The following is a 22,068-nucleotide window of genomic DNA, read 5'->3' as shown; positions in this document are numbered from 1 at the left end:
ATGTCTGTCAGACTGTGTTCGTTCGATTACCGCGAGATACGTCTTCTTAGAATCGCATTGGAGAGAGGGCAAGGTTGGTCCATGTCATCGGAGCCGAAGGTCGGAATCGAGATGCGGTGTGTTTTTTCGGGCACGAGCTGGACGCGGCAGGGATGAGCGCGTGACGGCGTGGACCTCCCGTCTCAACACCCATTGCATCTCAGCTGGTTCATCAGTATCCCGTCAAAGGAGAGCCTCATGGGACGCGAAGTCATTCAAGATCGCAGGCAGCCTCATTAGAACAAACATGATTTTTTTATTCGCCAGACCTCTCTGATTGAAGATGAATCTTCAACTTTTCTAAACCCCTCCCATCCATCCAACACCATCCTATTCGTCCCACCCATCATCATTTCCATTTCCCGTGACCGACCGCCCGCCAGCCCAATTCGTATCCCATCTTTCTTCGTATAAACCTTGCAAAACTCAACTTCAAAAGACGAAACAGGCGAGACGAAAAAAATCCATCAAAAATCAAGAGACACACACTCCTCGCTTCCAAATCGATTGTAACCTGGATGCCGCATGTATCTCGTCTAACGGGGTCGGTGTCGGGGTTATAGGCGCGGGCGTGTGACGGTGATTTTTGTTTCGCGTGCCTAGGGGGAATCTTTGGGGTAAAAATAAGGAGGCCGCCCTTCTCCGGAGGTATAGTAGTAGTAGTAGTGGTGGAATCGTACAGTAATAATACGTTGAAACAGAAAAACGCCTTGCGCTATGCAGCCAGTACACACGAGTTGGTTTTGCCCAATGGTGGTTTTTGAGAGCCAAGGTATAGACAGTAAAAGGGTGTGATGCAAGAGGAGAGAAGTGAGAGGCCATGCTCGGTATATGCACGCCATCGGTTCAGCCTCAGCAAGGCAAAAAGGGTGTAGAAACCCCGAAAAAACATGGGATGAAAAGCGATAGCTAGAACAAGGTTCAAGGTGTACGGGGGCGCTTCCAGTAGTATTGCTAAACCCAGCATGTTAACTTCAACCTCTTTACTTCTATGCTTTGTAAATCTTACCTTGTGCTGCTTGCGACACGCGCGCAGGCTGGGCTTGCGCAGACCATCCGTCACGGCAAGGCGGCGCTGGTCGTCGTCGTCGAACTCGGGGACGTAGTAGTACTCGCTCTCGAGCTGCTTGCCAGCAGCGTCCTTGCCCTGGCGTTGAATGATACCAATGCATGCCGTTGCCTCGATCAGACTTCGGAGCTGGTCCTTTGTCAACCCCTTGCGCTCTTCCGACGGGAGGTTGTTCATGATGGTCGACAGGGGGTTGGACGACAGACGCGAAAAGGCCAGCTGGTTGACGACATGGTTGCGGACGGTCGGATTCTCGTAGGGGGGCTCCGCTTCCTTGACTTCCTCCTCGTCTTCCAGCACCTCGCCTTCTTCAGCTTCCTCTGGCGACTTTGGCGGCGCGGAGATGGGACTAGAGGGCCTAGATTCGTCGCGGACCGTGGGCAGGCCCGTTCGCTTGAAAGGAGGGAACTTGGGAGACGCAGTCGTGATGGAGGCCAAGCGGTTGGAGATATCTGCCCCAAAGGGTCCAAAAGAGTGAACAATCGGGTCATTCTCCTCGTCAGGGTCGTTCACGTTCTCGTCTTCCGGCTCACTGAGTTCGGACGAGAAGGAGTTGGTGGCCTCGGTAGCGAAGCTCTGACCAATGATGGTGCCCGAGTCAACCAGCTTGGGAAGCTCGGGCTCGTCTGCACTCGAGTCCTCGTAGATTTGCACTTCCCCATCTTCCCTGGGCAAAAGAGCCTGGAGTCGCTGCGAGCTGCTGAGATGCGCCGTTGGTGAGTCTGGGGACTCGATGCGCGAGGGCCGGCGCAAAGGGCTCGACTGCAAAAGGTCGGCGGCAACGCGGGCAGCGGACCGAGGAGGCGAGTCACCCCAAGCAGAATCATCGGGGCTGGCGAGGCGGTCGCGACGGTCCCGCTTCGGCCATTGGATCATGACACGGGCGTCCTGAACGTCAATCATGATTTCGGTCCCTTCTGTTTCGGACGTGAAGGAATCGCCCTTGAGGAGCTCCCACGTACGGCCCTGGCAGTGAAGCTTCAACCCGTTCCAGCCATTGCAGATGATTTCAATCTTGTTGGGCTCCAGAGCGGAGGGAGCAGGCACGTAGCGGGCCTTGACGTGGATGCGTGACACGAGGCGGTTTGCGGACAGCTGGTAGTGGGACGAGTTGCTAGAGCGGCCCATGAGGAGAGTTTCGCCATTCTCGTTCAGTTCGATGGAGCTAACAGCACCGAGGGGAGTGCGCTCAGAGGCGGTAGAGAGTGCTCGAGACAGACCACCAGGTCTTGAGTGTACGCGGGGCGGGGAGGAGGATAGGATGCCGGTGCTCGAGGTCGGGATCGGGGTGGGATATTTCAGGTACGCGTTGCTTGCTCCCACAGAACCGGGACGAGCTTGTCGTTTGGAGGGTCTAGGGAAGCCCGGGGACGAAGAGAGAGGTTCGAACGCCGGGAGAAGGCTCGGGGCAGGACGTTTGGTGCCGGCCAGAGGAAGCGTAGGCTCCTGGGTCTTTGATCGGGGCGACGAGTCGAGCATTATGGCGACGACAGCATGCCCAGGCTAGGAGAGTGAGAGTGCCGGTCTGAGGATGATAGAAGGGCGTGTTTGGTCCTTTTGCAGTATTCCCTCTTGTAATTCCTCGAATTTGTGTTCCTTGCACGTCGTTGGGAGGTGGGCGCGTTATGCTCGGCGCGGGTGTCGCTTCGACTATCGGGCGTGGGATATTGGCGTTGTGCGGTTAAGCGTGTAAGTGGCTCTCGCTCTTCCGGCAGGGGTGAGATGTACAAGAGTCAGGGTCTCGAGGGATATGTCCGTAGAAAGGAGAGAGAGGTAGAGAGGTTGAGGTATGCAACAAAGTTGAATATCTCGAAGGAGGTCTCTAGGATCCAAGCCTGGCCACACGTGAATAAAAAAAGAGAGAGAGAAGGCTTTGGAAGAGTGAAAACTGTCAAAGTGGTTGCAGGTCTGATGGAAGGAGGCCCGGTGGTGCGGCCCTGGACCTTTTTGAGGGGGGCCCTTGCCCAAAAAACGGGAAGCGTGTCTCTCGCGCGTCCACGTCTTTCCCGCGTGTTGGTGGGCGCGCGCCGAATTGTGCTGTGCAGGCACCTCACGTTGTGCTTTTAGGCACTTTAGGTACGTAGAGTGGGGAGCAAGAGTCGCGTGCCCGCTGAGGGTAGACGGGTTTATAGGTACCTTCACGGGACGATGGATGGCCACAGCGGGTAGATGGGCTAAAGATGACCGTGTTTCTAGGCCATGGCCGCTGGACGCGGGCCGTTGTCTGAGCTTGTTGCGGCGGTTACCCGCTAACCGTGGAGTTTAGTTGCTTCCCCAAGGAGTATCTGTAGCTGTCCTCAACCTCATCAGTCTTTACGTCTTCATCACCAACTCTCACTCTCACTCTCATATTCATTCTGAGTCTTTGGCTTCATGACTTGTCCACATGTAGACCGCCATTTCTCTTCCAGCCTCTTGTGTACAAAACCTGCAGTCATTAGACCTTACAATGGCCGTTGTGCCCCTCATCAAGATCCGATCCAGCCTCCCCGAAATCACGTCCGAGTCTCCAAGTCTCCACCATACACGCTTTCTTGGGTGAGAGACGAGTAAGAGGCTGCAAGAAAAAAAAAACCACTACTGGCCCACTTCCAGTGCGCGTCTTCTCTTACACCACCACATATGCACATACGCTTTCGATCATTGCCGATGGTCAGCATTTCATCCTTCTTCCCAGCTGTTGACGGATGATGAGCTAAGGTACTTTGACATTACGGGGGCCATCCCATCCAACGGCGAAGAGCGCTGAAGAACATACTCATTAGCCGCCCAAGGCCACCACCACTGGATGAGAGTCCACTCTGTCCAACCGTCTCGCCCATTCGAACCCCGGCGCATCCCAAGCTGGCCGGAGTGATCTATGCTAACCAGGAAGCTAAGGTAAACTGACTGAAGTATCCATAAAGTATCTCCCTCAGGATGGCGTGTCCAAGACAAGATCAAGAGGCTTGCAATTTACATTACTAGTAAGTTGCATAGCTAGCGGAGGTTTCTCCCAGAGTTCTCCCAGTCTCCAAGAAAGCCATGCATTCCATCACTGTGCGCTGTTCCCCCCCAGTCCTTCGTCCATCCCTGTGCTTCACAGCCGAGACTCATACACCCTAAATCGCGATATCGCATCGGACCAGTTCTCGTCTAAAGCCCTCCTCTGAATCCATTGGTTCCGAGCACGGTCGTTTCGCCCTCTGTGGCTATTATCCGCCTTCCCTTTGCTGCCACAAGCATCATAGATGCGCCAAAGGTCCGCCCGTCTGGTGAGACTTTTGAATCTTGACCCGCCCCGTCGACTGGGATGCGGGCAACCGGTCCCAGACTCCCAGTCCCAGTCCCAGATCGCCTCGTTCCAGGCTGCCCATGCAATGCAATCCGAAGGGGGTTGAAACGAGCATCGCGAGACCGTGTTTGCTGCGCGTAAAGTGTCTTTCATTTCACACTTGGGACACCTGGATCCCCTTCAACTCTCATCGTTATGGTCCCTTGATATATATACCATGTTCCAACCTTACGAATCCCCTGCAATTCGTTGCCTTATTGTACGCAAACCAACATATCTTTGTAACGCGTTCCCAAGCGAATATGACTACCCGTCCCCTTAGCACGGGTGGAAATGAGCTGTCAGGAAGCGCCAGACACTTTGTACCCGGAAAGCCGTGCTGGGTATGAAAGTGGTCAAACCCACGTCTTCCCGAACCGTCAATCATCGCGTCCCGACAGGAACACCCCGCATCGCTAAAGCAAGTCGCGCTCCCTCCCATCTCATTCTCACACGACCCGCTGAGGCTTTTGGGCAATTGATGATCCCGGCGTTCCCAATTGGATTCCATTGGATTGGAAAAAAAAACTCGTTGGCATGTGCATATAAGTGACCGACCAACTTACAATGGCAGTCCGGCCCACAACCCACGTTGCCCACACTTTCTCAGAGACTCTTGGATGCCGGGACCCGTTTTCAGACTGAGACAATGCTCGTGTGTTGAGACTTGTAGGTAAATGGATTTCCATATCCGTCGGTGATAGGGGTGAAGAAGTGTTGTCAATTCTCACACGAATCGCAACTGTGGTGCAAAGAGTTGAGACGTTGTTGCTGCTGAACGCGCTGGTCGACTGCTAATCCGCCTGTCCTCGGCTGACTTTGCATCTGAAGACGCGATATCAACCACTCAACGCGTCGAGACATGTGCAACCCGTTTTATGCAGTGAACAGAGTCTGACCGTCAAATCCAAGGCCCAAAACTTCATCCGAGGCCTTTATGGCCAGAATTTGCTTCAACATCGGGACCAGACCGCCAACTTGTGCACTCAAATCAGCATCCAAGAAACCCAGCAAGTCGCGGCGGCGCGGTGAGTGTGGTTGGAGCTAAGGCCCTTCACCGAGCCCTCACCTCGGTCAGGCCAGACCGACACGGGAAGCACGGACCCCATCGGCACCGGCGCCCTGGATCCGCCGACAGGACATGATCCCTGTCGTTTTGGCCAAAAAATTTCTGGACGACGGTCCAAAGATTTCTGGTCGCCCCCACCATATCTCTCTCTGTAGTCGCCGTGTTGAAGTTTTGCCAGAACCAAAGAAAACCACAAGACGAGCCTTCAACCAACCCGTCAAACCAGCAGTCATGGCTCCCTCAAAGACCGTCGCCGTTTCATCGAAAGATGTTACGCCCTCAATTGACCCCGAGCAGGTAATTACTCCCCGCTACTTTTCCTCCCGTTGGACAGCAGCGCAACTCCATTCAAGATCTCCCAGATCGCTAACCGATGCGCGAAACCTTAGACCCTGAAGGCCTCCAAGGCTCTCCTGGCACACATCAAGAAGGCCGCCAAGGAAAAGTCTGAGGAATCCGGCAAGAAGAACCTCCTCGCCGACGAGACAGAGGACCTCGCCAGCCAGCCCATCTGGCTCACCCTCACGACCAAGCGCCACATCGCCGACAGCGCCCGCCTCAAGCCCGGCAAGATCACCCTCCCGCACCCCCTCAACCAGGACGAGGACGCCACGATATGCCTCATCACCGCCGACCCCCAGCGCGCCTACAAGAACATCGTCGCCTCGGAAGAGTTCCCCGAGGCCCTCCGCAAGCGCATCACCCGCGTCGTCGACGTGGCCCACCTCAAGTCCAAGTTCAAGCAGTACGAGGCCCAGCGCAAGCTCTTCGCCGAGCACGACGTCTTCCTCGCAGACGACCGCATCGTCAACCGCCTCCCCAAGGCCCTCGGCAAGACCTTTTACAAGACTACCGCCAAGCGCCCCGTCCCCGTCGTCATCTCCGCCAAGCCCCCGCGCGGCGCAGACGGCAAGCGCGCAAAGGCGGCCCCCAAGACCCCCGGCACCGTCAACGCCGGCACCCCGCAGGACATTGCCGCCGAGATCGAAAAGGCCGTCGGTGCCGCCCTCGTCAGCCTCACTCCGTCCACCAACACCGCCATCCGGATAGGCTACGCCGGCTTCAAGCCCCAGCAGGTCGCCGACAACGTCACCGCCGTCGTCGACGCCCTCATCACCAAGTGGGTGCCCGAGAAGTGGGCCAACGTGAAGAGTATCTACGTCAAGGGCCAGGAGACCGCCGCCCTGCCCATCTGGCTGACGGACGAGCTCTGGCTCGAGGACAAGGACATCGTCGCCGACGACAGCGAGCAGGCCAAGGCGATGAAGGAGAAGGCCAATGTCGGCAAGAAGCGCAAGTCGATTGGCGCCGACGACGAAGAGGCCGAGACTGCGACCAAGCCCAAGAAGGCCAAGAAGGCGGCCAAGGAGGCGGCGCAAAAGGCTCTTCCCGAGGGCGACGACGAGAACGTCAACAAGCAGATTGCCGAGCGCAAGGAGAAGCTGAAGAAGCAAAAGGCCAAGGCCAAGGCTGCCGTCGACAACTAAATGTGTTTTGAGACCCAGGGCATGGCTGTAGAGATGGTGCCGAAAAAATAAAAAGGAGGAAGGGTTTTTACGTGCGGGATTATACCATGCATGGTTTGTGGCGTACGGCGTTGGTTCAAACAAAACTTAACCATGAGAACTCGTGCTTAGAAATTTACCAATAAGAACTAGTGTACAATTTTCCCTTTTGCACTTTTCCCCTTGTGTCGCTTTCAAATTACTACCCAGCAATTACAACTCCTCAAAGACAGGAATCTCCTCGACCGTCTTCTCAGCCTCAAAGGTCTTCTTGAACGGCCCAAAGAACTCCTGGATAGTCTTATTGAGCGTCTTATCAGATATCTGCATATGCTCGCCAGGAATCTGGCGGAAGCGAAGCCCGCCCTTGCGGTCCAGCTCCCTCAAGCCAATCCAGTCCTCCTTGTAAATCGCCCGGGCCCGCAGCGGCAGGCTCTCGGTGCCGTTGACCTCCTCGAACCACGCCGTCTCCTTGGGGATGACGGTGGTGTCGTCCTCAAACATGACCATGACAAAGTTGGCCAGGCTGGCGAGGTTCTTGCCGTACCGCACGTTCTTGAGCTCGCGCTCGTTGTTGATGTCGGCCAAAAAGTTGGACGACTCGAGGTACTTTTCGTACTGCTCCGGCTGCGGATCGCGGTAGTACTGGGCCGGCACGAGGCGGTTCTGGACGAAGCCGGACCAGGTGTTGAAGCGCAGGAGGGCCATGGCGCCCTTGCAGAGGAAGTCGCCGTCGCCGCAGGCGCGGAACTCGACGATGCCGTTGTGCTGGCTGCCGTAGGTGACGAGGGACCGGACGGGCGGGTTGTTGCAGCGCTCGACGTAGCCGCGCAGGAACTGCCCGCCCTGGCTGAAGCCGATGGCGTCGACGGCGGGCGCCGTGGAGAGGATCGGGTGGGCGGCGAGCTCGGCGCAGACTTCCTCGAGCTGGGTGGTGACGTTGCCGAAGAAGGTGGCGGAGCGGTCGGCGTTGGGGTCGGCGCCGACCTTGATGGTATAGACAAAGGTGCCCGGGTTGAGCTCCTCGGCGACTTCGCCTAGGCGCTTGATGCCCTCGCCGTCGTACGAGTCGCCGAGGCCGTGCCAGACGATGAGGGGGATCGGGTGGTCGTCGGTATCGTCGGACGAGCTTGTGTGGTGTTTGGGGGTCGCGGCCGTGTAGGCTGCGGTGGCTAGGGAGCCGACTGTGAGCAGTGTGGGGATGGAGAGGGACTTCATTGCGTATTCTCGTATTTTCTGGTTGTTCGTCTACTACTATCAAAGCTGGACTATGGTTGTGAGGTTGGAGAGCGACCAGTGTCCCAGAGACTTTTGTTAGTCTTTCTTTGGATGTCAAAGGGATGGAGGGGAGTGTGGCAAGGGAAAGCTGACGACACCAACACAAGCCCATGGACTGACTGTAGCTGCGCGGTTGGGCGAGAGAGCAGGAGCTTGGCCGTTGCCGCCTGCCTATCGCCATGCAGCGCTGACTTATCGATTGAGCTTCCCATTGGCCACGGACAAAACATGTGGGCTGGGGGATGTTCCGAGAGCCCGTCCACTCATCTTCACTGAACGTTCCTTTGCATGTGCTTAGGTCAGCACCTTACCAGCGGTCCGTGCCATCCATTTCACGAGTTTCCCAGGCTCCAAGGGGTTAGCGTCTCAGGAGCTTCAACCTCGACAGCTCTCGAGCCGTCTCTTTGGCTCGGTGCTCTCTTACACCGTGATACCTACTTGTAAGCTCAACTACTAAGCCAGACGGTAGACCTAGCCTCCCCTGTCAACGTCGGTCAAAAGTCTTCGAGGTCCGGCGGTCCTCCTCTGCCAAGATCACAGCAGACAGACTAGAAGCAGCAACAGCTCCAGCCAAGTCCGTCGGGGACCTTGTCAAGTGTCGGTCCTCGTTCCTGGAAGCTAATCGCTCCCGGATGGCGGTAGAACGCAGCATAGACATTCGTTACGTCGATTGACTCGAGTGGCTATCCCTCCCCCCAGCCGTGTGAGTGCCAACAGCTCAGTGGCGGGTAGATCCCAGGTCGGCGGGATTCCCTGCCCTCTCTGCCCCTCTGAAACGCTCTCGGTGCGAGACCAAAGATGCAACCAAGAAATGGTCCCCTGTTTCACGCAACCTAGCCTCTCAGGCTCTCTTACTGGTGTTCCCCCCGGAGTACCACCACCACCGCGACGCACCCTCGTACAGGGACACGAGGGGCAGAGGCTGACGACGCTGGAGACCGAAGGGTGCATGAAGTAGCCTTGTGGCTGGACGACGTTGATCGGCCGATCTTTTTGCGGCCTTGGCTCGGACGGCATGTGTTCGGGCGAACCCTCTTTGCTGGCGGGTTACGTGGGTGGGCAGTGTTCGCGGGTTCCATAAGTATGGACGACGGTCCCTTCTCGAACGACACTTGAAACAAGGGAAGACGAGTATCCTCATTGAACTGAAAACCCATCTGCAGAATTGTCGAGTTTATCTGATCTGAACAACTGCATCTCTCTATTTACATCTTTCAATCTAAATTTACGCCTTTGCTCTGCATTTCACTCTTCTCGTCTCGCTCATCGGACGTTTCCATCTCACAGTCCGACAACCGATCAATATGCAGTTCTCAAAGGTTCTCTGCGTCCTCTTCCCGGTTGCCGTCCTGGCGGCGCCGTTCAAGACCTTCGAGGTCCCGACGCTAGATCCCAACACGGTTGCACCGGTGGTTCCCGCTATCGACCGCCGTGTTCCTCAGGCGGACACTTGTGACGAGTAAAGTGGCTTTGTGGGACAGCACTGAGGGAAGATACTGGCGGTTCTATCAACGTTCCTCTAACACAACGCCGAGGGATGGGCATGGAAACGTCAGTATGTCACTCGGTGCTAGGAGCAGACCAGTGATATCAAAAAGGTTTGTCTTTATCCAACAACATCAACTTACGCCCATTACACCACTTCTCGACGCATTTTATACCCTCAACGACGTCTCAGTACGGCATTGGTTACATACAATGACACCAAGCCGCACTTTGATACTCCTTTCAACCCTTTGTTGTCTAAAGACATGAGGCATGGCACATGGCTAACATCACTCTCAGATACCCCTATCACTAGTCTACATGCTCAATCTGCGAGGAGGAACGTTCAGGAGACGGGGCTCCTAGGTCCCATTGTGAACACGGCTCCGGTTCAGGGCCTCACCAGCCGCACCTCAACTCCCCACGCGGCTGGAAAGGATGCTTCGGTTCTCCGAGTTCGTTTAGTGGAAACGGAAAAACGTTTGGGGAAGGAAAGAATATTATTGTACCTACCTTTGAAGGCGGTCTTTCGAACCTGCCCTTGGAAAAGAAATAGACGCCGAGATATCCACCACTTTCTCTCTTGACTCTTTGCTCCCATACTCTACCGGTTGACGATACCTTCGTCGTTGGGCGACTGCAGTTTCGCCGTGCTCTCTCGGCCGTCGCGTCTTGAGGGCATTTATCTTGACATCGACAATTGCGGTCTTATTGCGAATCTCTCTGAGAAGCTATCGTTGCTCCAACTCAAGGTTTCAATACTCTCTTTTCGAAGTCTCTGCGTTCGCTCTCGGGATTTGCGCCTTCACCACTCTCTATCGACTGAGCTTACTTGGCAACTGAACTGTCTTGATCTATCCTTCTAGCTCAGCTTCGCGATCGAGCAGCTTCTTAGTCGAGCAGACTCACATTTACCAGCTGACTACAAGCTCACCTACACTCTCCTTTACTCTCCCCTCTCTGAACATCACGGCAAGTTGATTTCCTACCATTTCCGAGACCGCCCGCGGTTTTCTCTATTCGCCCGAGGATACTGGACAATTACCTGCCATTTTTTTTTTCGAGATATCCACTAGAGGGAAGGATCTTTGAAACTTTACTTTCTATCGGAAGCACACTTACTACTAACTCACAAAGATGGATGATGAACTGACGCAATGGATAAACACAGATGAAGTCCCCCGGAATCATTCCTGCTGGAGTGACTGCTCTCAACGGATACTATGTTCCTACCAATCCTTCGATTCCCGGAACCTCAGAGATCAAACAATTCGACTTCACGGTTGACGGTCATCCCAAGGTGATTAGAGTCTTGCATCGACAAGACCGGTCCGTTGAGCCGGCCCGCTTCCGGCTCCGCGTCGTGGAGCACCCCAACTGGGTGACACGGTCCGTGCGCAAAAGAAAGGTCGACTGGGACGCCGCGGTGGACGCAGGTCCAGCACCGTTCACCCACCCCACCGCGACTCTGCCGGACATCTACAAGGCAGTTTTGGAGACCCTCGGACGCGAAATCTCGGAGGCTACGCTGGAACAGATCAACAAACTCCACAAAGACGACACCACTCTCGACCTGCCCCTCGAGGGAGACAAGGTCTGGTTCGATGACTACAGCTGGATTCAGCTTCCCGTTAAGCGTTCTTCGTACCTAGCCATCGACCCAGACGACGACGGTGACTCTGACGACACCGGCACCGTAGGCGACAACGACCGGTACCTCGACTGCGATTTCGATTGCGGCGACGCTTTCGCGGACGAGAACGAGAAGACATTGCAGGGCGATTCTGACACGGCTGGCAAAGATTGTGACGGCGATTATACAATGGCTCCCTCCGGCCCCAAGGCGCAGAGCGTTGCGCAGAGTGCTGCTGCCACGAACAACTCAGCACCGGCCGCCGAACCCGCGGCTGCTAAGGGTCCGCACCCTGGACATATGCAGGTGTCTTGCCAGTTCACGAGCGAGCAGAGATTGAGACGCATGCTGCGAGACAACAAGAGCGATCCAGCTAGGGAGGATAGCTACCGTCTTCAGGGAGTGCAGCTCATCGATAACGTCCGCACCATGCTACGCGTGTATGTTGGACCCTCGTTCTGGTTACGATGGCAGGAGCTTGATGAAGTGGCGATGCTGACTTTTTACTCGCAGCCCTATCAAGACGTTTGACACTGCTTGTGTCTACTTCCACTGGTTCAGGCTCTCGTTCCGCGACGCCGAGTACAACTACTCAGATGCTGCCATGGCTTGTCTCTTCCTGGCCTGCAAGGTTGAGGACACCATCAAGAAGTCCAAGGAGATCCTGTGTGCTGCGTACAACATTAAGAATCCCGAGCACCCCACGACCCAGGACGATAAGGTGTGTAATGACCAGTAGTCTACTATTTGGCTGTGACTAACCCAATCGCAGATGTTCGAACAGCCCTCCAAGATCATCATCGGCCTGGAGCGCCTGGTCCTTGAGACCGTCGGCTTCGACTTCCGCTGCCGCTACCCTCAGTCCGCTTTGCTGAAGGCAACCAAGAAGATCCTGGGTCCCCAGTCCAAGACCGTCTTCGCTACCGCCATGGAGATGAGTGTCGACCTGTACAAGACCTTTGCCCCAGTCAAACAGACAACCTACGCCCTGGCCCTAGGTCTTCTAGAGCTCAGCGCCCGCCTCCTCGGCCAGGGCGTCGACAAGGTAGAGAAGATCAACTACGCAGACTTCCACACGACGCGCCAAAACGTCGTCGAGACGGTCCTCGACCTCCTCGACCTCTACACCCAACATGGCAAGTCCACCAAGCTCGGCGTCCAGTTCGACCTCAATAAATTCATCGAGGTCAAGATCGTCATCAACAGCGAAGTCGACAACACTCCAGGCCTCGTGCGCTACGCCCACTGGTGCACCAATTGCGACGGCGGCGAGGACGAGAACCTCTCCAACGGCGTCTCCGTCCTCAAGAATATTTCCTTCTTTGGTAGCAACTCTGCTAAGCGCAACGGACGCAACCAGGACGGCACCATGCGCTTCGTGTTCGACCCGGACCGCGCCCGCCAGGAGCGCAAGGAGGTCGAGGCTTACTACCGCGACGAGTACGAGGAGTACGAGGTCGAGGTTGAGGTTCCCATTGAGCCTGAGCAGCGCGGCGGCGGCAACAACAATAACAACCACAACCACCGCGATAAGCGTCATGAGGGCGGCGGCGGCGGTGGTTGGGGCGGTCGTCGTAACCACCATGGTCGTGCCAAGGGCCGCGGTTACTACTGAGCTTGCTTGCTAGCTACCTCTATCATCACCTTCATCTTTGAACTCGCTCTTCACCGCGTGGCGGTCACTACTTCTGTCGACGGTTACATAGCACCCGCCAACGAACGAGGCTTTGCACATCAAGTGTATATGGGATGGAAGGGGAATTTTGTCCGATTATCTGGCGTTGACGGTACCAAAAGATACCCCATGGGAAAAGAATTTGGAATGCTTTTTTGTTTCCGAGAAGGAAAAACGTTACTTTGGCGGTTTGAGTCCGCCCGCACGTCACATTGTCAGAACTACAATTCATATCACGAGGCTTGCATAAGCAGATAGGAATTGAAACATACGGTTGCATATTGTTGTGCCATTGGGTTTGTGCGCAAATGCCTGATGAAAAGTCAGCGCTGGGCAACCTCGCTCGGGGCACCGAAAGGCCAAGATGCGGACGAGCTCGATCAAGGAGTTCTAAATCATCAGGGAAGATCACAAGACACCCCTAATCGAGGCCCTCGGGCTTGATCGAGGTGCTGAGGCCACGTCAACAATGTAGACTGCCTAGGCATACTAGGCCACATTACAGCGGTCCTCACTGCCTGAGTTGGGCTGAAATAGCGAGAGAGCCCGACGAGTGTTGTTGGTGTTGATAGATAGCCTGGCTGAATTTCTTCGCTTGGGACTCAGCATGGAGGCCGCCCTCGAGAGGTGGCTTGCAAAGCTGAGCCTGCATTCATCGGGACACCCGACACGAATCCAGGGGCTCGCCTCAGTGGCCTCACTGGCCTCACCTGTAGGCTGTCTTTAGCGACTTCCAGTGACATCTTGATATGTGCTGATTTTCCTTTGAAGGCGTATAGAGGTTGGAGCGGGCGGGGAAAAAGGGGGGGGGGGGGGGTGGGCGGTTGTGTTACATATACCCATGCCTGATAGGCGGTTATTTCGAGTTCATCCGCGAGGCAGGCTGGGAGGCTCACTAAGATAGTGCATGTTTCCCTTATTTCAATGCACAACGCGTCATGCGCAGCTTTGCTGTGCATCTTCGGTGTGGCCTCACCAATGAGGCGGAGACATTGGGATTTTACTCGATGTTGGATGCGGCGCTGTCTGAGGCCACGCGCTTGCTTACCTTGAGGCGCTCATTCTAGTCGTCTCGCTATTGTCCGGCGCACTCTGTTGGGCTCATGTATAAAGCCTTTGCGATGCCCACTTTGCCGTGAGATGTGTTGAGACTAACCATTACCTCGAACTACCATAGTTACACAACAAGCACGCACACACGATCTACTCCGCTCATCAAACCTGAGCCATACTGCTTCATCCACCTACTTTGCCGCACCCATGATCATGAAAGGAATGAAGCTCGGGCAGCATAGCATCATGTATTTAAGATGACTAGTTTTCCTCACACAGGTCCTTTGATGGGCTCATTGAATCTCCTTCTCGTCCGCTTCTCGATGTATTGCGATTCATATTACTAGACCATGGTCAATATAAATATAAAGTCTTTGCCCACCCCGAACTTGTGTTTTAATATTGTGAGTCTTCATGCTCCTTAGTCCCACTCGGAAGCAAACTTTCAACATGTCCTCAGACCTAACTTACTTTATTCACAGTCTGAGACCAGGCTTGGGGGATGAAGACAGACTTCACCTACCCACAACTAAATTGTCTCAAAATCTGTAGGCTCCCCATGTCCAACGTTTGGTATATTACCAGACACGTATGCTGACCTTGAATACATCGCCTTAGCTCTTCATCTCCGGCTTCACCTCAAACACCAGAGAGCACAGGCTTTACTGTTGATCGCACATACCCTGCTGCTCTGACTTTGGGCTCTAACAATGAGGCGACGTACATCTCATCCCATGGAGCATGCCCACATGACTTGTGCTGCCATGCTTTGCATCATGGACCGCTTGGTGGTTGCTCTCATGGTACCAACGACAGCCTCTCACGCAGCTCCTCCTTCAGCGGAAACACATGGCCAGTTGCTGGCCCCTCGCTCTCAGACGATCGCTTCCCGAATCTTGACCTGAGCAGTGTACCCTACTCAATCAACAACTTGTCTGCACATACCAGTCAACTGGATTTCCAAGCTGTTGATGCTTTCGAATGGAACAGTTTGCATGCTCCGCAACAGTCCCTCGCAGATTTGCATATCACCGACAATACACCATTGACAGCACAATGTCCAGGTGTGACCCCTTTGCGCCAGAGCAACGATACTGGCCTCGTTTCTTTGGGCATCCCAGACGAACAGTCTGTCCACGCTCTTGAGTTATTCGACTTCTCTATCGGCAGTGGATTCAATAATTCGATTTCAGTATTCCTCTCAGGCGCTGCGAGCCCCCAAGGATCTCTTCCACACAAACAAGGCGCACAGCCCGATGCTGTTGACTGGGATTCTCAGACCCCCCTCGCTGGGACTGGTAGCATTAAACGCTCCAGAGATGAGTCCGGTTCGGATGATTCATCAACCTCGGGCGATTGTCCGTTCTGTGAAAACTTCAGTGGAGATGCGAAGCAACTTAGGTTCGTGTACTCGTAAGATCCTCAACTTCGGCTCGTGAATTGACATAGTACAGAGAGCATATCAGGTGCCACATCCGGAAGCATGTCTGCGCGGTGCCTCGATGTTCTCTGCGGTTCAGCACCGCAAGGGATCTACAGAGACATGACAGGTCTGCACATCGCAAGGAAACACTCGGATGCCACATCTGTAAAGCGACCATTCGTGGCGGTCGTGAAGACAACTTGAAGAGGCATGTTAGACAGAGACACTCATCGTGAAACATGGCTGGTCCAGTTCAATGTTCTTGCAGAGTGACAACCGTTTTATGATTCGTTCTATTGGCAGCTTGGAGTTGTAAACGCTCATTGTTACGTTTTGGGTGAATCGTATTTAGGAGTGCACGAGTTGAGCAATCAATTATGCACGCCAGCGCATTTTCCAAAATCAACTTCGTCTGGAAGTTATTTTCTACTCAAAAAGTTTGATTGTAAAATGCCTCCAATGATGATGCCTTTTCCAAGGGGATGGCAGAAGAGAAGCGAAATTCGCAAACATGTACGTGAGGACAATGTTCCCATGTATGTTCAGCGGACCATGGAGGTAAGCCCCGATGAAACGAAATATGTTCAAGCACATCAGTAAAGGCTGCGCAGGTTGGATAGTCCTACAGCCTCAAGGTTCTCCTTAATCGTTCCATTCAGCTGAACGTTGAACGGACCCAGTTCCAAAGGACAGTAGTGTTCCTTGCCACACATGGTGTCTTGGAAGTAAGATCGAATGGCGGCGAACGCACACATGTTGTTCGTGGCGACAGTGGTGTGCTACGATACTGTTAGCGCATTGCACCTGTGAAGGAGATGTTGAGATTGAGCTTACACCCATGCCATCAGTGACAAGTCTTCTAGCGTTGGCATACTTGGGCGCATTCGAGACGGCGCTGAAAACTCGCGTTAGCAAGGTTTAATAAGCGTAGGCAGGATCAACTTACTTCTCAATGGGTGTCGTAGGATCGTACGTGTTACTGGTGAAGAGCATCGGGTACGAGGTGTTACCTCCATACGGACCCTTGAAAACGTCGTTGGATCTGATGGGCCACTCGAGACATGCGAGCATCGTCCTAGACCAGACTTCTCCCACGATACTCGTATCCTTCAAGCCATCCAGGAGAGGCTCAATGTCCGCGAGTGACTTTCCATACCAGATATTGCTCTGATCAGAGCACAAGACACCGAGAGTCTGCTCGGGATTCACGTATCCTCCCATATTAGGATCTCCGTAGATCGCATTCGTCTGCTCTGTCCACGCAGCAATGGAGTTGGACGATATTGCCTTCTCCAAAGCAACGAAGACGTCGGAAATTCTGCTGAACTCGGCCAGCGGTTGCACCACCGCACTAAGGACACTGACTTTGAAGGTCACAAGTGCCAGGCCAATGTCAGTTGCGTTTGCCCAGCCATCTGCCTCAGCCTTTTGAGCGTCAAGCTGCTTAAATGAAGCATTCCATCGGCTGAATATGTCCTTTGGAGTGTTTCCCGTATATAAAGAGCAGACATCTGGGCCTGCGGCGTGACAGTACACGAAGAAAGCTCCCAAAACGCCGTCGACGTGGTTGATAGAGCTCGAGGTGAAGTTCGTCTGGTAGCTAACTGGGTCAACCAGTCCATCGATGGCAACATGGCCAACCCTATCAGGGAACATTGACGCAAACGTCTGTCCGAGCATGGTTCCGTAGCTCACACCGTAGTAGTTCAGCTTATTCGAGTCAAGCACCGTACGATTACCGTCAGGAGAAGCAGAAAAAGCCTCAACAATGCTAAGCATGTCGCGCGCAGTAACAGCAGTCGTCATATGCGGACCGGCTTCGGTATCAGCACCAGTTTGGGTCTGACACTTTTCTCCAAGCTCTTTTCCAAAGTCGATGAACTGTTGGTAGTACCCATCAACCACCCGCGGGGCATCTCGTCCGGAAAGTGTACCATTCTTGCCTATCGAGATGCCTGCTGAGCAATTGGGCCGCGGTTCGCTGATCCCGACACCGCGGGGGTCAAAGCCGATGATGTCAAAGTTGGAACCGGCTACGACTTGAACCGTGGTGCCATTGTAACGCGCCAGCTCGATCCCAGACGCTCCTGGTCCGCCTGGGTTGATGAGGATGGCGCCTCGGTAAGGGCCGTCTGGGGACTCGGCGGCGGCGGGGATCTTGAGTAAGGGGACGGAAGCTCTGCCAAGACTTGAATCCTTGTAATCGAGAGGTACCTGGGTAACTCTGTTAGTTGGAAAGAAATGAGGATTGGAGATATGACTTACATCAAGCTTGGCGCAGAAGAATTGGCCTTCACATGGGCACCAGACGAGGTCCCGGGAGGGCGTGATCGAATCAAATGTGCAGTCTTGTGCTCCAACGGCTCTAAATCCCATGAGTACAAGCGCCGCCGCCAGTTTCCAAGATGTCATTGTAACTGAAGGAGGAGACGAACGAATGTGTTGGTTTGGTATAATAAAGAATGGAAAGGGCAGAGGAGCGAAATTCTCAGTCGCTTCTCGGTTGGTCTGGGTACTGCTTTGATACACCAGCATCGGACGGGACTTTGATTGATATATATACAAATTGCCAGGAAAGTTAAACCACTGCTAGACGACTTTCGAGAGGGAGTATGGGTGTTGCACTAGTGAGTAAGAAGGCAAACACCCCTTCCGAGACAAAACCTGTCCCCATTGGAACTTCTTGAGCTTGGCTCCGTCACCACCGCTCTCGTCATCTTACATCTGGCATCATAAAGTCCGAAGCCAAGTTGATCATTGCTGCCACTTACACTACTTAGAGCGTGAGGGGTTTCTGAGCAGCATCCGGGGCTGCATAGAAAAGGAGATTAGAAGTAGGCTGTGCTCGACCTGCGGGTCACTCGCAGAGTCTAAGAATAACCTGCAGCTGGACTCTACAAGAATGCGATGTTTCAAACACGCCCATATAATAATTAAGCTTGTCTTGATGTTTGCCGATGGAGAATCTCGACGTAGGTAGTCAATCTTAGGCAGCAGCCATTCCTCCCCCATACTCCGAACGGGCGAGCTTACCAGAGAAGATCACTCTAATCAAGAACACGTTGATGTTGTAGAGGAGTATTCTCTATCATAGCCACGATTGTGTCTCATGGATTTCGGATACGAGATGTCTCTAGCAGTTTCATTTCCTCTTGCGACGATGTCAACCACTTTGATGATAGAAATCCCTTGCTTACGCTCTGTGATTGGTGGCGAACGACCACCACGCCCGTATCACTAGTCTGAGAATCGTCGCTTGCACCAAAAAATTCCCATAGACCGTGACAGCTAAGTCGTACGATCTCCAGAACTAAGACTACTTCCAGGATATCAAGCTGGTGAAGGTGTAGTCGAGACAAGCAGGCGAGGCCACACGTGGGGATATTCCCGTCAGGGAGACTATCCCGCTTCGCGTTAGTGTTATACGAGCAAGACAGGGGTCGAGGGGAGCTTGGCAACAAACCGAGTGGCTCCAAGACGATACAGACCTAATGTAAGTCACATTTGGCTTCCATTTCTGTCTATACGAAAGCTCCGACAAAAATTTGCAAAACGCCCGATGGACGATTTCGTACATTACCTCACATATTCGGTTTATAGACAAGGTAAATTCTCGCCATTAATTGTTCACTGAAATGCCATACCAGGTAGGTCACTGTCGAGACAGATGGAGCAGAAGAAGTCAAGGCTAATGGTGAACAGGGTGACGAGTGAATGAAGGTCTCTCTCTCTCTGTGTCTCTGTCTGTGTTGGGACTCGGAATATCTCGGTCATTCGTCTTTAACCTTAGGTGTGATCAAGTGAGTGCAACAAACATTCGAATGGCTACCCTACATATCAATAAGTACGCAAGCTGAAGTAACCCTTACTTCCGGCTCATAGCCTTATTGGCGCCTTGCATCAATGTCTCATCAAACGATACCAGAATGAGGCGCAACCAAGGCTCTCTCTCACGGAAGGATCGTGTTAGTCTAGCCACCGGTGCCAGCGCATGACCACTGGCTTCCGGGGGTAAGGGGTCATTCAGTCCTACCATCACCTCTGTGAGGCCTACTACTTCGACTCTTTTCCGGGTCTCATCAGCGGTGAGCTTTAAGCGGACACCACCCCCTCCTGCCTAGTTGTGTACAAGGACCAGACTGCCCGGCTTGTGCCCATTCTGCTCCTTCTACTGTTAATTGCTGCTGTTTGCGTTGGAGATAATCGGTAGGCCTTCTAGGCAAACAAAAACCAGAACGAGTTGGAGGCAAATCCTATCCAAGGTGGCCAAGCAGACCGGTGTTCATCGCAGCGAGCTGAACGACTCGACTAGGTTTGTGGACCTCGGAGTGGACTCCCTGATGGGCATTGCCATTAGCAATGTCCTGCATAGGTAATTGACCATGTCCATCCAGTCCGCCCGTTCTTTCAGAACAAACCTACCGCCGCCCCTGTGCACAGAGTCCTGGCGGTGGCCGTTGCTGAGCCTGACGAAAGAAAACGTCTTTCTCTCGGACCTTTCAAGCAGAACGCATTCTGCTTTTCTCCGGACGGCGACTACCTTTCCCTCTCGGAGACGGCGCCAACTCAACCCCAATGAAGCCTATGAAGAGAAAGAGCGGCGGTGTAGTAGTATTAATAGTGGCAGATGCTCGCACTAGACAGACGAAGCCCATCAGCGTGTCCATACGATCTATAAGTCCACCCCTTGGCACGGTTGGGACGCAGACAGAAAGCGAGGGACAGGATATAGAGTTGATGAAGGCATATGTTTTTGTATGTTTTTTTTCTTTCTATTTTTGTTCTTAATAGTACCTACCATTTTGCTAATTCCGGTTCGCGTCAGGTAGAAGCATAGTTCAAAGCAAACAGGAGATAGCGTGCAACAGACTCAAAAGCACAACCATTGTCAAGTAACCAGGTAGCGTACGCCCACTACGCGATAGACCACGAAGAAACCTCACTCCATCATATGGATATCAAATACATTGTGGCAATGGCAGACGAGTCCCTACTCCAGTCTTGATGCCACATGTGTGAAAGGGAGACACTTTTCCCTCGCGGGCGTTGTCCACCCTACGGACCTGACTATACTCCTATCCACTTTTCTGTTCAGTCTGCAAAGTAGAGCCAGACTCTCTCTCGGCCGCTCGTCTCTGGCTATGCTGGGCGCCAGGCTGCCTGGTGAAGAAGCTGGTGGCGCGCCACTCGCCATCGAGAATGTAGCCTGGGTGGAAGACGGTCTGCAGCAGCACAGCCAGGCCGATCATGGCGCCCTCAAACACCATGAAGAGCGTCTCGGCGTTGTCTCCCACAGCGTTGAAGCCGTTGCGCAGCTCCTCGACGCGGAAGGCAGAGCGGGCAAGGATCAGTAGGGCGGCGGCGAAGGATCCTATAAGTGTATCAGCAGACGAGGTATGAGCTAGGAATGAAGAGACACAGAACTCACCCACGAGGAAGTAAGCAAATGCTCTATGCTGACGGACATGAGCATACCGCGTGGTCCATGTGCTCCGGTTCCGTAGCACCCGGATTCCCATATCCAGCGAGAGCAGGACGAAAAGACCCAGGCTGGCACACTGCAGTCCCAGACCGGCCCGTAGCAAGTCAAGCGCTCGGTCGAGATCCTGGGGATTGATTCCATCGGCCTGGGTCCATGCCGCACCGCCAGCCTGAAGAATAAGACAGATGATGTCAAGCGTGACAAAGATGATGGTGTAGGCTCGATGGGGCATGAGCGACACGTGGGGGCCGTAAATGAGTACGATGCGTCCGAAGCAGAGGTAGATGGTGTAGCAGAGGAAGGCCGGGGCGATGGTTATGGTCACGATGTATCTGTGCAGGAACAATGAGGGAACCATCAGCTTTCCGTGTATTCGGAATAGGAAAGGGCGAAAAGGGGAGGCCATTCACTTACACGATGAATGTCTGGTTGTTGAACGGGTCATCGCGGAGCCTGATACGCTCGACATAGCCAACCACCTCGAGCGCCAGTCCGCACGCCTGGCCAAACAGGTAGCTCCAGGTCTTATACCGGATCACAAGGGCTATCTGTGCTATCAGGATGGTTCCGAACCAGGCCACCATGAAGGCGTTGCCGCCCAGGTTTGGTAGGAACCCAATCCTAGACAAGCTGGCCGGGTAAGTGTCCAAGGTGTAGTCGCTGGTATCCATATCCAGTCTCTGTGTTTCTCGTGTTGTCAGGCTGGCTATAAAGAGTGTTAAGAGAAAGGGGGGAGGAGATGGTAGAGGAAGAGGCCCTCCAGGTCTTTATGGATGAGGATGTGTATATAACATGCAGACAACTCGCTGGTAACAAAAGGAAATGATGCCCGCCCTTAAATGAGTGTTTGAGCAACCCCTTGGTGCTGAGATCCTGATAAGTATCCATTTCTGCCTGTCCACAGCAGTAGACTAAAGACTGTGAACCTTAGCTTTTCGTCGTCCTTGAGAGACGATGGTTTTCAACTATCCATGTAGATGATTGAGCTAGCTAGCAACGAGCAAGGAAAACCAAGCTAGCACCAATGACTAGGCGGCAAATTTC

General features: G+C 53.8%; 8 protein-coding genes across 8 annotated transcripts; 4 read left to right on the top strand and 4 right to left on the bottom strand.

The window, feature by feature from the left end:
- Window positions 1–960: 960 nt before the first annotated feature.
- Window positions 961–2,587, bottom strand: CABS01_14424 (transcription factor Tos4; the record flags this gene model as incomplete). Its single annotated transcript, XM_060547763.1, has 2 exons — window positions 961–993; window positions 1,049–2,587. 2 exons carry the CDS (start codon window positions 2,585–2,587, stop codon window positions 961–963), a joined length of 1,572 nt encoding a protein of 523 aa, XP_060393272.1.
- Window positions 2,588–5,721: 3,134 nt separating this feature from the next.
- Window positions 5,722–6,977, top strand: CABS01_14423 (uncharacterized protein; the record flags this gene model as incomplete). Its single annotated transcript, XM_060547762.1, has 2 exons — window positions 5,722–5,787; window positions 5,880–6,977. 2 exons carry the CDS (start codon window positions 5,722–5,724, stop codon window positions 6,975–6,977), a joined length of 1,164 nt encoding a protein of 387 aa, XP_060393271.1.
- A 231-nt stretch (window positions 6,978–7,208) lies between these two features.
- Window positions 7,209–8,213, bottom strand: CABS01_14422 (palmitoyl protein thioesterase; the record flags this gene model as incomplete). Its single annotated transcript, XM_060547761.1, has 1 exon — window positions 7,209–8,213. The coding sequence occupies one exon, from the start codon at window positions 8,211–8,213 to the stop codon at window positions 7,209–7,211; it is 1,005 nt and encodes a 334-aa protein (XP_060393270.1).
- A 1,364-nt stretch (window positions 8,214–9,577) lies between these two features.
- On the top strand, window positions 9,578–9,736 carry CABS01_14421 (uncharacterized protein; the record flags this gene model as incomplete). The annotated part of the gene is made up of 1 exon (XM_060547760.1): window positions 9,578–9,736. The coding sequence occupies one exon, from the start codon at window positions 9,578–9,580 to the stop codon at window positions 9,734–9,736; it is 159 nt and encodes a 52-aa protein (XP_060393269.1).
- A 1,193-nt stretch (window positions 9,737–10,929) lies between these two features.
- Window positions 10,930–13,006, top strand: CABS01_14420 (C-type cyclin; the record flags this gene model as incomplete). Its single annotated transcript, XM_060547759.1, has 3 exons — window positions 10,930–11,831; window positions 11,905–12,112; window positions 12,164–13,006. 3 exons carry the CDS (start codon window positions 10,930–10,932, stop codon window positions 13,004–13,006), a joined length of 1,953 nt encoding a protein of 650 aa, XP_060393268.1.
- Window positions 13,007–14,569: 1,563 nt separating this feature from the next.
- CABS01_14419 (uncharacterized protein) lies at window positions 14,570–15,536 on the top strand (the record flags this gene model as incomplete). Its single annotated transcript, XM_060547758.1, has 2 exons — window positions 14,570–14,667; window positions 14,738–15,536. 2 exons carry the CDS (start codon window positions 14,570–14,572, stop codon window positions 15,534–15,536), a joined length of 897 nt encoding a protein of 298 aa, XP_060393267.1.
- Window positions 15,537–16,135: 599 nt separating this feature from the next.
- On the bottom strand, window positions 16,136–17,954 carry CABS01_14418 (uncharacterized protein; the record flags this gene model as incomplete). The annotated part of the gene is made up of 4 exons (XM_060547757.1): window positions 16,136–16,321; window positions 16,377–16,437; window positions 16,489–17,756; window positions 17,808–17,954. 4 exons carry the CDS (start codon window positions 17,952–17,954, stop codon window positions 16,136–16,138), a joined length of 1,662 nt encoding a protein of 553 aa, XP_060393266.1.
- Window positions 17,955–20,617: 2,663 nt separating this feature from the next.
- Window positions 20,618–21,695, bottom strand: CABS01_14417 (RTA1 like protein; the record flags this gene model as incomplete). Its single annotated transcript, XM_060547756.1, has 3 exons — window positions 20,618–20,913; window positions 20,971–21,356; window positions 21,439–21,695. The coding sequence occupies 3 exons, from the start codon at window positions 21,693–21,695 to the stop codon at window positions 20,618–20,620; spliced, it is 939 nt and encodes a 312-aa protein (XP_060393265.1).
- Window positions 21,696–22,068: the final 373 nt, after the last annotated feature.

Source organism: Colletotrichum abscissum (genome assembly GCF_030869225.1).
Source record: "Colletotrichum abscissum strain IMI 504890 chromosome Unknown Scaffold_54.1, whole genome shotgun sequence".
Lineage (NCBI taxonomy): Eukaryota > Fungi > Ascomycota > Sordariomycetes > Glomerellales > Glomerellaceae > Colletotrichum > Colletotrichum abscissum.
Note: the sequence above shows the minus strand (reverse complement) of the source record. Positions and strands in the feature narration are given on the sequence as shown.